The following is a 15300-nucleotide window of genomic DNA, read 5'->3' as shown; positions in this document are numbered from 1 at the left end:
TTGTCCCGCTTTAGGATCAAAGAAATTGTCGCTTCCGACATTGTCGGGGGCAGAGTCCCCTCCTCTCTTGCCTCATTAAAGGTCCTCACCAGTAGCGGGGCCAACAGGTCTGCGTACTTCCTGTAGAACTCCACCGGGAATCCGTCCGGTCCCGGGGCCTTCCCTGCCTGCATGCTCCCCAAACCCTTGCTCAGCTCCTCCAACCCAATTGGTGCCCCCAAACCAGCCACCTCTTGCTCCTCCACCCTCGGGAATCTCAGCTGATCTAGGAATCGTCTCATCCCCTCTTCCCCCGCTGGGGGCTGGGATCTGTACAGCTCTTCATAAAAGGCCTTGAATACCTCGTTTATTTTCGTCGCACTCCGAACCGTGGCTCCCCTTCCATCTTTGACTCCCCCTATTTCCCTCGCTGCCATCCTCTTACGGAGCTGGTGTGCCAGCATCCGACTGGCCTTTTCCCCATACTCGTAGGTCGCCCCCTGCGCTTTCCTCCACTGTGCCTCCGCCTTCCCTGTGGTCAACAGGTCAAACTCCGTCTGGAGCCGTCGTCTTTCCCCAAGTAATCTTTCCTCCGGGGCCTCTGCGTATCTCCTGTCCACTCTTAAAATCTCCCCCACTAACCTCTCCCTTTCCATACCCTCTGTCTTCTCCCTATGAGCCCTAATGGAAATTAGCTCTCCCCTGATCACCGCCTTCAACGCCTCCCATACCACCCCCACCCACACCTCCCCGTTGTCGTTGGCCTCCAAGTACCTTTCGATACACCCCCTCACCTTCCCACACACCAGCCCGTCCGCCAGCAGTCCCACATCCAGCCGCCACAACGGGCGTTGGTCCCTCTCCTCTCCCAGCTCCAGTTCCACCCAGTGCGGGGCATGGTCCGAAACGGCTATAGCCGAATACTCCGTCCCCTCCACCCTCGGGATGAGCGCCCTACCCAGAACAAAGAAATCTATCCGGGAGTAGGCTTTGTGTACATGGGCGAAGAAAGAAAATTCCCTGGCCTGCGGCCTTGCAAACCGCCATGGGTCCACTCCCCCCATCTGATCCATAAACCCCCTAAGTACCTTGGCCGCCGCCGGCCTCTTTCCAGTCCTTGATTTGGAGCGGTCCAGTGCTGGATCCAACACTGTATTGAAGTCCCCTCCCATTATTAGGCCTCCTATCTCCAGGTCCGGAATGCGCCCCAACATGCGCTTCATGAATCCTGCATCATCCCAGTTCGGGGCGTATACGTTTACCAACACCACCCACGTCCCTTGCAGCCTACCGCTCACCATTACATATCGCCCTCCATTGTCCGCTACAATAGTCTTGGCCTCAAATGACACCCGCTTTCCCACCAATATTGCCACCCCTCTATTCTTCGCGTCCAGTCCTGAGTGGAATACCTGTCCTACCCATCCCTTTCTTAGCCTGACCTGGTCCGCCACCTTCAGGTGTGTCTCTTGGAGCATGGCCACGTCCGCCTTCAGTCCCTTTAAGTGCGCGAACACTCAGGCCCTCTTCACCGGCCCATTCAGGCCCCTCACATTCCACGTTATCAGCCGGATTGGAGGGGCTCTCACCCCCCCCCCCCCATCTCTGACTTTTTAATCACTTCATGTGATGATTGCAGCTCCAGCTTCCTTGGGCCGAAGCTCTGGAATCTCCTCCTTAAAACTCTCAACCATTTTTTCCTCCTTTGAAACACCCTTCAAAACCCATCTCTTTGAGAAGCTTTGCTCACTTACCCGAGGTACTTACCGTACTTTCTTATAAAGCAAAATCTGACACTGCCACGTGACGCTGTTACTTTAAAAAGAACTATATAAATAGAAGTTGTTGTGACAATTTAAAGCTCCCCTTTAAAAAGAACTTATGAAGGCAAGTTCAATAACTTCTTGTGGCAGAGAATTCCCCATTCTTAAGTAGCCCTTTCTGCAAACATTATTTTCCTCGCACATCTCCTTCAATTCTTGTCATGATTATCTCAAACTTACGAGCTTCATGAAAAGAATTGGGGAAAAAAAAAATCAGCAAACATTAATTTGTCATCAAGATTTACTTGATCATAACTCTTCACTGTCTTACAGGTTCCCATTAAGTCATCTCATAACCAGGAATGTTCCATGAGAAAAGTCCCATCTTTCTCAAGCGTCTGTGAATGTAACCACTCATCCTTCATAACAGCCTAACAAAATCTATGCTGCCTTTTCCCATTGCTCTCATTCCCTTTCCCAGCGGGTTACGGTCACAGACAAACTCCAAACTGAACTTCACCTCCGTGCTTTTATATCAATAATAATCTTTATTATTGTCACCTTTAAGAGCCGCGAGGTTTTGCTGCAGCTTTATAAACCCTAATTAGACCACATTTGGAATATTGTGTCTAGTTCTGGTCGCCTCATTATAGGAAGGAGGTGGATGCTTTGGAGAGGGTGCAGAGGGGATTTACCAGGATGCTGCCTGGACTGGGGGGCATGTCTTATGAAGAAAGATTGAGGGAGCTAAGGCTTTTCTCACTGGAGCGAAGAAGGAAGAGAGGTGACTTGATAGAGGTGTACAAGGTGATGGGAGGCATGGATAGAGTGGATAGCCAGAGACTATTGGAAATGGCTGTCATGAGGGGACATAGTTTTAAGGTGATTGGAGGAAGGTATAGGGGAGATGTCAGAGGTAGGTTCTTTACACAGAGAGTGGTGGGTGTGTGGAATCACTGCCAGCAGAGGTGGTGGAGTCAGAGTCATTCGGGACATTTAAGCGACTCTTGGACAGGCACATGGACAGCAGTAAATCGAAGGGGTGTAGGTTAGGTTGACTTTAGATTAGGATAAATGGTCGGCACAACATCATAAGGGTCCTCGGTGTTGGAGGGCGATTCTCACCAGAACTTTGAAATTGCACAGAGACCCATTTGATCTGGGATACCAGGGAGTTTTATACTTCTCCTCTCACCTAATCCAGCACTCTGAAATTTTGGGAAAGTTCCAGCCTATGTGTCCACACAACTGAATAAGTAAGTCTTAGATAAAAAGGGATCTTCAATTGTCAACGTGAACTAAATAGTGTAGTAACCGGCACAGGACAAATGGGGACTATTAGTACGTTTTCCCTGTGTGGGTTACTACAAATAGAACAGCATATCTCTTGCAACTTTATGCTCCAGGATAATTGGAACAGGAGGAGATCATTCAGTCCCTGCAGCCTATCCTACCTGAATTACCTGGTGGGCAGCACGGTAGCATAGTGATTAGCACAATTGCTTCACAGCTCCAGGGTCCCAGGTTCGATTCCCGGCTTGGGTCACTGTCTGTGCGGAGTCTACACGTTCTCCCCGTGTGTGCGTGGGTTTCCTCCGGGTGCTCCGGTTTCCTCCCACAGTCCAAAGATGTGCAGGTTAGGTGGACTGGCCATGCTAAATTGCCCTTGGTGTCCAAAAATTGTCCTTAGTGTTGGGTGGGGTAACTGGGTTATGGGGATAGGGTGGAGGTGTGCTGTTGGGAAGGGTGCTCTTTCCAAGAGCCGGTGCAGACTCGACGGGCCGAATGGCCTCCTTCTGCACTGTAAATTCTATGAATTAGAATGTACCTTATTTTCATTTATCCACCTTGTCATTGTTGCCCTTACTACCCTTCTGTAACAAAATTCTATCAATGTCAGGTTTGACATTTTTAATTGACCCCCCCCAACCAGCCTTAAGAGCTTTTTGGAGGGAGGGGTTGTTTTAAATTGCCACTATCCTTTGTGTGAAGTGCTTCCAGATAACACCCGCTAAACAGCTAAGCTCTAATTTTAAAGGTTATGCTCCTTCTACCCTATGGACCCATAGGATTGATAGAGACTAACAAACATTGGAGACCCCTCAATCTTATATACCTACGGTGAAGCAAGGCCAATCTATCCTCATAACCTTGTTGCATAGATTACCTGGGATGGCCTGTAAGCTTTTCCTCATCTATACATACTTGTGAAGAAGGAATTTAAAGAAAAGATTTTAAACAACATTTGTCACATTCCTTTCAAAATCTTTTTTTTTTAAATGAATTGAATGGTCATACCAGCTTTTTAAGAAAAAGGTCAAAATATACTACGAGTTACTGGTCAGCACCATCGCAATATGCTGTTGATTGGAGTGGAGGAGACTCTGGGCTACAGGACAGATACTTTTTCCTGGTAACTATCTAAGAGGGAAACTTTTTCCTGGTAACTATCTAAGAGGGAAACAGAGGCAGTGCAAGAGATGGAAGACAGAGACTGAGAAACAACTTGCATTTATCTAGAGCCTTTAACATACAAAAGCGTGCCCAGGGGCCAGAAAAAGGAAATGAGAAACATTTTCATTTCTAAAACAAAACTGCATCTCTCTTCAATCTTCATTTTACATCTGAGCCAATCTAAAGTTGTAACATAAAGACAGGAATCTACAAACAACAAAAACTTGAAACAAGAAACATAACTGCAAGATGCTCCATTTCCAAAAGGCTTTTCATTGACAAAACCATCAGAGGTTACCCTGTAGATTCAGGTGATGGTTTTTGCAGTATTCCAGTTGAACATTTACGATGAAAGACTGCAGGCTGACTCCAGTGTGATCACAGACATGCTCCAACAATTGATGTGGAGCTGGGTCAGAGAAGATTTGCATCCAAGAAGGCGAAGGAAAATGCCAAAGAAATAAACACGGCAGCAATATGACACTAGTGGTCATGGTATTGATTCCATTTGACAAATATTATTATTTTAGTTACAAATGGAAGGGATGGCCCTGGATCAACAACATTCAGGTGGAAACTTGGGCTAAGAAGTGGCGAACAACATTCACTTCACACAAATGCCCGGCAGTGACTAGTTCAAAGAGAGGATCTGAGAGTCAGTCACTGTTGGCAGCACTCTTGCCTCTGGGTCGCAAGGTTCTGCGTTCAAAGCCCACTCCAGGACTTGGGCACAAAGCCAAGGCTGACACTCCAGTGGAGTGTTGAGGGAACGCTGCATTGTCAGAGCTTCCCTCTTTTGGGCATCCTTTGGTCTGGTCAGGTGGATGTAAAGGATTCCATGGCATTATTTTGAAGAGCGGGATTGTCCCAGCCAATATTTATCCCTCAATCAACATCACGAAACAGATGATCTAGTCATCATCCCATTGCTGGGTGAGAGATCTTGCCCTTCGCAAATTGGCTTCCGCATTTCCTGCATTACAACAGAGACTACATTTCAAAAGTATTTAATTTGCTTTGAGACGCTCGGTGGTCATGAAAAGCGCCATATAAATACAAATCTTTCTTTAAGCACCTCGCCTTGACCTCCAATGGCATTGCGACATTTGGATTCCCCACCATCAACACTCTGGGGGCTTACCATTGGCCAGAAACTGAACTGGACCAGCCATATAACTACTGGCGCTACAACAGGTCAGAGGCCTGGAATTGTGTTGCAGGTAACTCACCTCCCGACTCCCCAAAGCCTGTCCTCCAGCTACAAAGCACAAGTCGAGTGTGTGGTGGAATACTCTCCACTTACCTGGATGACTGCAGCTTTAATAACACTCAGGAAGCTCAACGCCACCCAGAACAAAGCAGCCATTTGATTAGCACCCCATCCACAAACATTCACTCCCTCCCCCACAGGTAGACACAGACAACAGTGTGACCATCGCCAAGATGCAATGCATAAACCCGCCAAGGCTCCTTCAGCAGCACCTTACAAACCGTTACCAGGAGCAGCAGGTGCAAGCTTCCATCCAAGTCGCACAATAGCCTGACTTAGCAATATACTGCAGTTCCTTTGTTGCAAGGTCAATATGTTGGACCTCCTTCCTTCACAACACTGTGGGCAATCTGTAATAAATGATGACTGTACCAGCAATGACCAGATCCTCAGAGGAATAATTTTTTAAAACTACACAACAGCTTACACTAGGTTACATTATGACTTGCATTTATGTAGCTTCTTTAACACAGAGAAAGGTCCCAATAAGTTTAACGAGGCACCAGGTAAATAGGTGCTCTAGTCTAGAAAGCCAGTTGGTGAAGGATAGAGCTGGAGCCTATCTTTACACACTTTTATATTTACGGCATTACACATTACAAGCATACACCTTCTTAACCAACAACCACAACTTGAATCTGTTTCTATTCATATGAAGTGATCTTAGAGCCGGTGAGACAGGTTTTAAGGAGCATCTTAAAGGAAAAAGGCAGATAGAAAACATGGAGGGGTATATAGAATTAAAATGCATGGAGCGATTAAAACCAGGGATGTGCAAGAAACTTTAATTAGATGAGTACAGTTACCTCAGAGGACCGTGTGGAGTTGCAGAAATAGGGATGGGGCAAGGTTAGAGAGAGATCTGAAAAAAGGTTGAGAATTTTAAGGAGCCTACCAGCTCTAGGGTGATGGGTGAACAGGACAAGTGAAAATTAGGCTAGGGGCAGCTGTGTTTTACGGAGGGTAGAATGTGGGAGGCTGGTCAGGAGTACATTGGTGTAGTCAAGTCTCGAGGTAACAAGATGAGGGTTCAAAGCAGCTGATGACCTGATGCAGGGTGGGGCATGATATTAGCGAGGTGGAAATAGGGCTACCTTGGGGACAATGTGGACACGTAGTTGGAAGCTCATCTCAAGGTCAAATACAAAAGCCAAGGTTGCAAACAGGAGTGGTCAGCCTCAGGAAGAGGAATGGAGCTGTTGGCTAGTGAAGAGTTTGGGGCGGGAATTGACGACAAAGGGCAGAATTCTGCCAAAAGATTTTTAAATGTGGTGTCCAGCCAGAAATGAGGTGCGATTCCCACCGGGTGGTTGGGCACGATCTAGATCACAATCCACCCACACTTGGAAATGTTTTTGGAGAGTTTTGCACTGACACTGAGAGGAGCAGGGCCTAAATGCGCCAGCAAGCCTGGCTTCAGAGAGGTTGAGGCACCATTTTTAAGGCACCCTGATCTCAAAGTGACAGTCAAGGACCCCCACCCTCAAACATGGCCAACATCGGGGCTTCAGTACCCACCCACCAGCATCCTCGCTGGCATCAGCCCCCTCGACCCACCCAAGGATCATGGGCAGCAGGGCCCCTCATTGCGTCTCCTTTAAGACCCCCTCCTCCCACTTTCTCGCCGGAATCAGGTTCCCCCTCCCCTCCAGGGAAGTGACACCCCGCTTAGGGGTCATCATATTCCCCACATTCCGCCATGCCCTGCCCCCACAACTTTTGTTCTTCCCCGTGTTTAGCTGGAGAAAGTTTCTGCTCATACAGCACTGGGTGTCTGACAGTCTGACAAATCAGAGATAGACAGTGGAGGGATCAAGAGGGGTGGTGGCAAGATAAAGCCAGGGTAAGGTCAATGCAATTGTGGAAACTGAAGCTGGTTTTTCGAGTATTGCCGCAATTGGGAGAAGGAGGGAGCCGGGAGCAGCCAAATGCTCGGACCACGCTCTGCACTGGCTGAGATTCAGCAACCCTGCATTGCAATATGCTTCTCCCAACAAGAACTGTTGCATAGCAACCCTAATGCATATGTACATAACCTAATGCATATGTACATAAAGAAAAATCTTGCATAATGTACATGCCTGTGCCTGTAACACCTCAGGCATTACATTTTCTGACGTGCAAATTTTTGAGCAACACTCAACCCCACAGGTTCAAATCTTATAACAGCTATAAAAACAAAATTGAACAGGTAGCGAAGATATCAATCTGCTGGCAGCAACGTTTAATAGAAAGACTTGCATTTATATAGTGCTTCTCATAATCCCAACCACATGTTCCAAAGAGTTTTACAGTCAAAAAGTACTTTTTGAAGTGTAGTCACCATTTTAATGTAGGGAATGCCGCCACTAATTGTGCACAGCAAGATCAATGAGTTAATGACCAAGATATTCTGTTTCTGTGATGCTGACTAAATATTAGCCAGGACACCTTGGATAGCTTCTTGATCCATCTTTGAGAAAGTGACGTGGGGTCTTCAACATTCACCCAAGCAGGCAGATTTAATAGGCCTCTCGACCGAATGTTGACCGACATTGCAGCATTCCCCAGAACTACACTTTGATTTTTGTGCTCTAGACCTGGAGTGGAAACCGAGCTCAAAACCTTCAAACAAAAAAAGGTATGTCAATGGGCGTTTTTTTTTTTGTTGTAATTTGAGAGGGTACATGTGGCTTTTCAATTAAGGTATTAAACGGGTAGCACTAGCCGAGTGCTGCATTGTCAAGGTGCCACCTTTTAGATGAGACATTAAATAAAAGGTCTGTCTGCATTTTCAGGTGGAACCCCCTTGGCTCTACTCAAGGAAGAACAGGAGAGTTTTCCCAACTTGGGTGAGCTGCCCAATATTCCTTGCACAACCACAAACTATGTTACATTGCTTGATCTCACGGCTGGTGGGTGCTGGCTGTGCACAATTTGGTTGACTCCTTTCCCCAATTGGCCAAGAAGTATTTTGGGATGTATGAGGCTATTAAAGGCGCTGCATAAATGCAAATTATTTTGTTCTCAAGGTCACAGTAAATGTCTATTCCCAAGATGTAGTAAATGTCTTGTGAATACTGGCTACCTCTACTGAATTATTTTGATATGCACTTACATTCAAGAAAAAAATGAATGCTGCAGCATCTACAGAACCTGAACATCGAAGAGATTTACAATGAAAAATTCCTTGCATTGCAAAAGGAAGCTATTTTGGCTCATCGTTTCAATGCCAGTTCTTTGTTAGAGCACTGTGCATCCCTTCCTGCAGACTTGCTCTTTCCCCATGTCATTGTCTCCTCCTCCAATATTTGTCTAATATCTCCCTTAAAAATCTGAAATGGTTTTCCCCTCAGCTACCTTCTGTGACAAAGTATTCCTTGCTCTAACAACCCTGTGTATGGACATTTCTCCTCACCCTACTTGTTCCAATTTTAAATTGCTGGTTGCCAAATCAATGATCCTCCCATCACTAGGGAGGCCAGTCTTTCCCGACCCAACAAACAAACCAAAATGTAATTTCAACACTTTCCATTAAATGTCCTCTTAAACCATCCTTATTCAGGTGAATTAGTTCCGGTGCCTCAGATCTCTCTTTGCAATGGCACCATGGTAAAATTATGCTCTACCACACCTATAATGGGGCTCCCAAAACTACATTCAGAATTCTAATATTGGCCTAACCATTCCTTTATATAAATTTACCATTGTTGCTTTGCTCTTGTACAGGCTGGCCCTATTCATAAAATCCAAAAAGCCACTGGCTTTTTTATCGTAAAGTTTCATCTAACTAAACTTATTCCACCACGGGATTCTCTTGCCCCCCCGCAGCGTGTTTCTCGGTAGCGGAATCTATTGCTCTCGCCACTGTGATGGGATTTCCCATTGAATCCACCCCACACAGCCGCCGGGAAGCGTGTCAGCGGGATTGGAAGACCCCACCGGCGTGAACAACCGGAAGATCTCACCAAGTCTTTGCTGTCTAGATCTCTCTAGTCTTTCAGCATCTTCACATTGAGCGTTACTCTCATTCCTCGATTTTCCTGCTCGAGATGCATTATTTTGCACTCCTCTGACTTTATGTTTATCTGCACTTGTCTGCCCATCTCACTGACCCATCTCCGCCTGTCCGCGACCCATCCCCGCCTGTCTGCGACCCATCCCCACCTATCATGACCCATCCCCGCCTGTCCGCCCTTCATAACAGCATGCGGTAGGCATGACAGCACAGTAGGGCAGCACGGTAGCATTGTGGATAGCACAATTGCTTCACAGCTCCAGGGTCCCAGGTTCAATTCCGGCTTGGGTCACTGTCTGTGCGGAGTCTGCACATCCTCCCCGTGTGTGCGTGGGTTTCCTCCGGGTGCTCCGGTTTCCTCCCACAGTCCAAAGATGTGCAGGTTAGGTGGATTGGCCATGATAAATTGCCCTTAGTGTCCAAAATTGTCCTTAGTGTTGGGTGGGGTTACTGGGTTATGGGGATAGGGTGGAGATGTTGACCTTGGGTAGGGTGCTCTTTCCAAGAGCCGGTGCAGACTCGATGGGCTGAATGGCCTCCTTCTGCACTGTAAATTCTATGATAATCTATTCTATGAATGACCCATCCCCACCTGTCCACCCATCTCACTGACCCATCCCCGCCTGTCCACCCATCTCACTGACCCATCCCCGTCTGTCCACCCATCTAATTGACCCATCCCCGCCTGTCCACCCATCTAATTGACCCATCCCCGCCTGTCCACCCATCTAATTGACCCATCCCCGCCTGTCCGCCCATCTCACTGACCCATCCCCGCCTGTCCACCCATCTAATTGACCCATCCCCGCCTGTCCACCCATCTCACTGACCCATCCCCACCTGTCCACCCATCTCACTGACCCATCCCCGCCTGTCCACCCATCTCACTGACCCATCCCCGCCTGCCCATCTCACTGACCCATCCCCGCCTGTCCGCCCATCTCACTGACCCATCCCCGCCTGTCCACCCATCTCACTGACCCATCCCCGCCTGTCCACCCATCTCACTGACCCATCCCCGCCTGTCCACCCATCTCACTGACGCCTCCCCGCCTGCCCATCTCACTGACCCATCCCCGCCTGCCCATCTCACTGACGCCTCCCCGCCTGTCCACCCATCTCACTGACGCCTCCCCGCCTGTCCACCCATCTCACTGACGCCTCCCCGCCTGTCCACCCATCTCACTGACGCCTCCCCGCCTGTCCACCCATCTCACTGACGCCTCCCCACCTGTCCACCCATCTCACTGACCCATCCCCACCTGTCCACCCATCTCACTGACCCATCCCCGCCTGCCCATCTCACTGACCCATCCCCGCCTGTCCACCCATCTCACTGACCCATCCCCACCTGTCCACCCATCTCACTGACCCATCCCCGCCTGTCCACTCATCTCACTGACCCATCCCCACCTGTCCACCCATCTCACTGACCCATCCCCACCTGTCCACCCATCTCACTGACCCATCCCCACCTGTCCACCCATCTCACTGACCCATCCCCGCCTGTCCACTCATCTCACTGACCCATCCCCACCTGTCCACCCATCTCACTGACCCATCCCCACCTGTCCACCCATCTCACTGACCCATCCCCGCCTGCCCATCTCACTGACCCGTCCCCGCCTGCCCATCTCACTGACCCATCCCCGTCTGTCCGTCCATCTCACTGACCCATCCCCGCCTGTCCACCCATCTCACTGACCCATCCCCACCTGTCCACCCATCTCACTGACCCATCCCCGCCTGTCCACCCATCTCACTGACCCATCCCCACCTGCCCATCTCACTGGCCCATCCCCGTCTGTCCATCTCACTGACCCATCCCCGTCTGCCCATCTCACTGACCCATCCCCGCCTGTCCACCCATCTCACTGACCCATCCCCACCTGTCCACCCATCTCACTGACCTATCCCCGCCTGTCCACCCATCTCACTGACCTATCCCCGCCTGTCCATCTCACTGACCCATCCCCACCTGTCCACCCATCTCACTGACCTATCCCCGCCTGTACACCCATCTCACTGACCCATCCCCGTCTGTCCATCTCACTGACCCATCCCCGCCTGCCCATCTCACTGACCCATCCCCGCCTGTCCATCTCACTGACCCATCCCCACCTGTCCACCCATCTCACTGACCTATCCCCGCCTGCCCTCCCATCTCACTGACCCATCCCCGTCTGTCCATCTCACTGACCCATCCCCGCCTGTACACCCATCTCACTGACCCATCCCCGCCTGTACACCCATCTCACTGACCCATCCCCGTCTGTCCACCCATCTCACTGACCCATCCCCGTCTGTCCACCCATCTCACTGACCCATCCCCGCCTGTCCACCCATCTCACTGACCCATCCCCACCTGCCCATCTCACTGACCCATCCCCGTCTGTCCACCCATCTCACTGACCCATCCCCGTCTGCCCTCCCATCTCACTGACCCATCCCCGCCTGTCCACCCATCTCACTGACCCATCCCCGCCTGTCCACCCATCTCACTGACCCATCCCCGTCTGTCCGCCCATCTCACTGACCCATCCCCGCCTGCCCATCTCACTGACCCATCCCCGCCTGTCCGCCCATCTCACTGACCCATCCCCGTCTGCCCTCCCATCTCACTGACCCATCCCCGCCTGTCCACCCATCTCACTGACCCATCCCCGCCTGTCCACCCATCTCACTGACCCATCCCCGTCTGTCCGCCCATCTCACTGACCCATCCCCGCCTGCCCATCTCACTGACCCATCCCCGCCTGCCCTCCCATCTCACTGACCCATCCCCGTCTGTCCACCCATCTCACTGACCCATCCCCGCCTGTCCACCCATCTCACTGACCCATCCCCGTCTGTCCGCCCATCTCACTGACCCATCCCCACCTGCCCTCCCATCTCACTGACCCATCCCCGCCTGTCCACCCATCTCACTGACCCATCCCCGCCTGCCCATCTCACTGACCCATCCCCGCCTGCCCTCCCATCTCACTGACCCATCCCCGCCTGTCCACCCATCTCACTGACCCATCCCCGCCTGCCCATCTCATTGACCCATCCCCGTCTGTCCACCCATCTCACTGACCCATCCCCGCCTGCCCATCTCACTGACCCATCCCCGCCTGTCCACCCATCTCACTGACCCATCCCCGCCTGCCCATCTCACTGACCCACCCCCGTCTGTCCACCCATCTCACTGACCCATCCCCGTCTGTCCACCCATCTCACTGACCCATCCCCGCCTGCCCATCTCACTGACCCATCCCCGCCTGCCCTCCCATCTCACTGACCCATCCCCGTCTGCCCTCCCATCTCATTGACCCATCCCCATCTGCCCTCCCATCTCACTGACCCATCCCCGCCTGCCCATCTCACTGACCCATCCCCGCCTGCCCATCTCACTGACCCACCCCCGCCTGCCCATCTCACTGACCCATCCCCGTCTGCCCTCCCATCTCATTGACCCATCCCCATCTGCCCTCCCATCTCACTGACCCATCCCCGCCTGCCCATCTCACTGACCCATCCCCGCCTGCCCATCTCACTGACCCATCCCCGTCTGTCCACCCATCTCACTGACCCATCCCCATCTGTCCACCCATCTCACTGACCCATCCCTGTCTGACGGTTTTACAGTGCTGACGGCTGTTTGGCGAAGATTTTCCCAGACGTTGGAGGTCACAGCTTCCTACATGGTCAATAATAGTTAATAATAATAGTAAGTAATAACAAACAGTATGATGATGGAGGGGCTGCTCAGAGTCCAGGTGTACAAAACCCAACCCCGCTCAGCACCCTGCAAGAAATTGAAATCCAACCCTAAAAGTCCACCATCATTCTGAAACTGAAGAGTAAGAGTTCAAACTGGTCTAATGTTAGAGGTATTGTGACCTGGTTCATTTCACTCTGCTCAACCTTAATAGTGTGACTAAAACTTACCAAATATGGTTCCATTTTTCCTTCCAGTGCGATTTGATCTGCTAAGGGAAGTTCTTTTTCTTTGCTGTCTATACGAAGCCTATGCTTGACAATATTTTTACGATGTCTTTGAAGCCAGTAAGGAATCCAGGCTTCCACAAACTGGTTGATTATTTGTGATGTGATGAGTAAGGCAGCCAGATTCTAGAAGACAAAATAAATCAGACATGCTACAGGTTATTGCATTTTTTTTATTTTTTATAAACGTGCAAGTTTAAGATTTTCACTTCGTCTCACTAAGCTAACTCCCTTCAATGTGAAAGATCAGTTCAAAAATTGTTGGCTAACCTTGTGCACCTTGTTCAAGTGACCATAACTCATCGGAGCTTTTGCCTGAAAACTACTAGTTCGTGGAGGGTTTCAGTCCAGCACCCATACTGCCTTCTTCATGGAAATATGCAGCACTGAAGGAAGTTAACCTGTGTTTACCCAACCTGTGGCAACTCTTTCAAAGAACTATTCAATTAGGCCAACTTCCCCAAGCCCTGCATCTTTTTCCCTTTCAAGTATCTTTCCAATTCCCCATTGAAAGTTACGAGCGAATCTGCGTCCACCACCCTTTCAAGGCAGTGCATTCCGGATCATAATAACTCATTTCTTTGACAAAAAAAAAAATCCCCGTCTCCCCTGGCTATCAACCCTCCTGTTGGATAGGAAATAGTTTCTCCCTATCTATGTGAGCCAAAGCTGTTCTTGGATTTGAATCTATTAAAGCTCGCCTTAATCATCTCCTCCAGTTAAATGAGGTCCTTCATGGCAGCCAGAATTCTAGCAAATACCCTCACCAAGGCTTTGGCATCTTTCCAAAAGTGTAATGCCCAGATTTGGACAGAGTCCTCCAGCTGGAACCAAAAAATGTTTAGCTGAACTTCCATATTCTGCGCGTCTACCTATAAAACTTAGGATCGCGCACATTTTCTTAATTTTTCTCTTCCAACTTCAAAGATGCAGAGATGTGAACCCCCAGGTCTCTCCGTTCCCGTAACCTCTATAAAATTGGACCAGACAGACATCAAGCACAGTTCAGCTTTCAGAAACCAAAATGTTAACCAATCTTCTTTCTCTTAATGTAGAGGTACTGACGCCAGCCGGCCAGGATCAGCAAAATCAGTTCAGGCCAAGAAGTAAACCAAAGAGCTTTCTGCTCTACAAGGCTCACAGGCTTACCTGGTTTAACCTACTGAGCCACTAAGAGATCATTTTACCATCTTAAATATTGAATTGCTTGCCCTCATGTCATTGCTATTTAAGCTGGAGGTTAAGTTTACTTTCAATTATAGTGATTTGTTAGCCAGTACAAACATTAAGGGCTGCAGCATGAACAATAAGCCAATAATACAGCACTTTCGGCAATTACATGCTCCGGGGCATTGTTCATGCGAGCAGGAAGCAGGAGAAAGAACAATCAAAAAGTATCTTTTGACTGAATTTTTTTTGTGTGGAAAGGCTGGGAAAGATAGAGGGCAGAAGGATTTCAGGGAAAGAAATCCAGAATTGTGGCTGAAAGGTCTGGCATGATTCTGCAGCAGGAGAATGAAACTGTGCACTTCCAATCAGAGTTTCACACTGGGGCAGGGGGTTGCATGACAGGCTTGAAGTTTACCTTTGGTTGAACACAGAAAGAAAGGCGTGCATTACCATAGCGTCTTTCGTGGCCTCAGATGTCCGATATCATTTTACAGACAACAAAGTACTCTCAGAAGTGTAGTCACTGTTGTAATGTCGGATATTTGTGCGCACTAAGGTTCCACATCGAATGAGATCACAGCCAGATCATCTTTTTTAAGTGATGTTGATTGAGGGATGAATGTTGGCCAAGGCACTGAAATCATTCGCCTTTCAGTTCTGAGAGGGGGGGGGGGTGA

The 15300-nt window shown here is 49.5% G+C and overlaps 1 protein-coding gene across 2 annotated transcripts in view; it reads right to left on the bottom strand.

Moving 5' to 3' along the window:
• Positions 1 to 15300, bottom strand: part of ano10a (anoctamin 10a) — a 93847-nt gene that overhangs the window by 29367 nt on the left and 49180 nt on the right. For both annotated transcript variants that reach the window (XM_072466895.1, XM_072466896.1), the window contains exon 9: positions 13397 to 13579. In XM_072466895.1, the coding sequence (XP_072322996.1) occupies positions 13397 to 13579 (183 nt within the window). The remainder of the gene's footprint in view (positions 1 to 13396; positions 13580 to 15300) is intronic.

The sequence above is a fragment of the Scyliorhinus torazame genome, chromosome 11, assembly GCF_047496885.1.
Source record: "Scyliorhinus torazame isolate Kashiwa2021f chromosome 11, sScyTor2.1, whole genome shotgun sequence".
NCBI lineage: Eukaryota > Metazoa > Chordata > Chondrichthyes > Carcharhiniformes > Scyliorhinidae > Scyliorhinus > Scyliorhinus torazame.
This window is presented reverse-complemented; position numbering and strand designations above follow the sequence as displayed.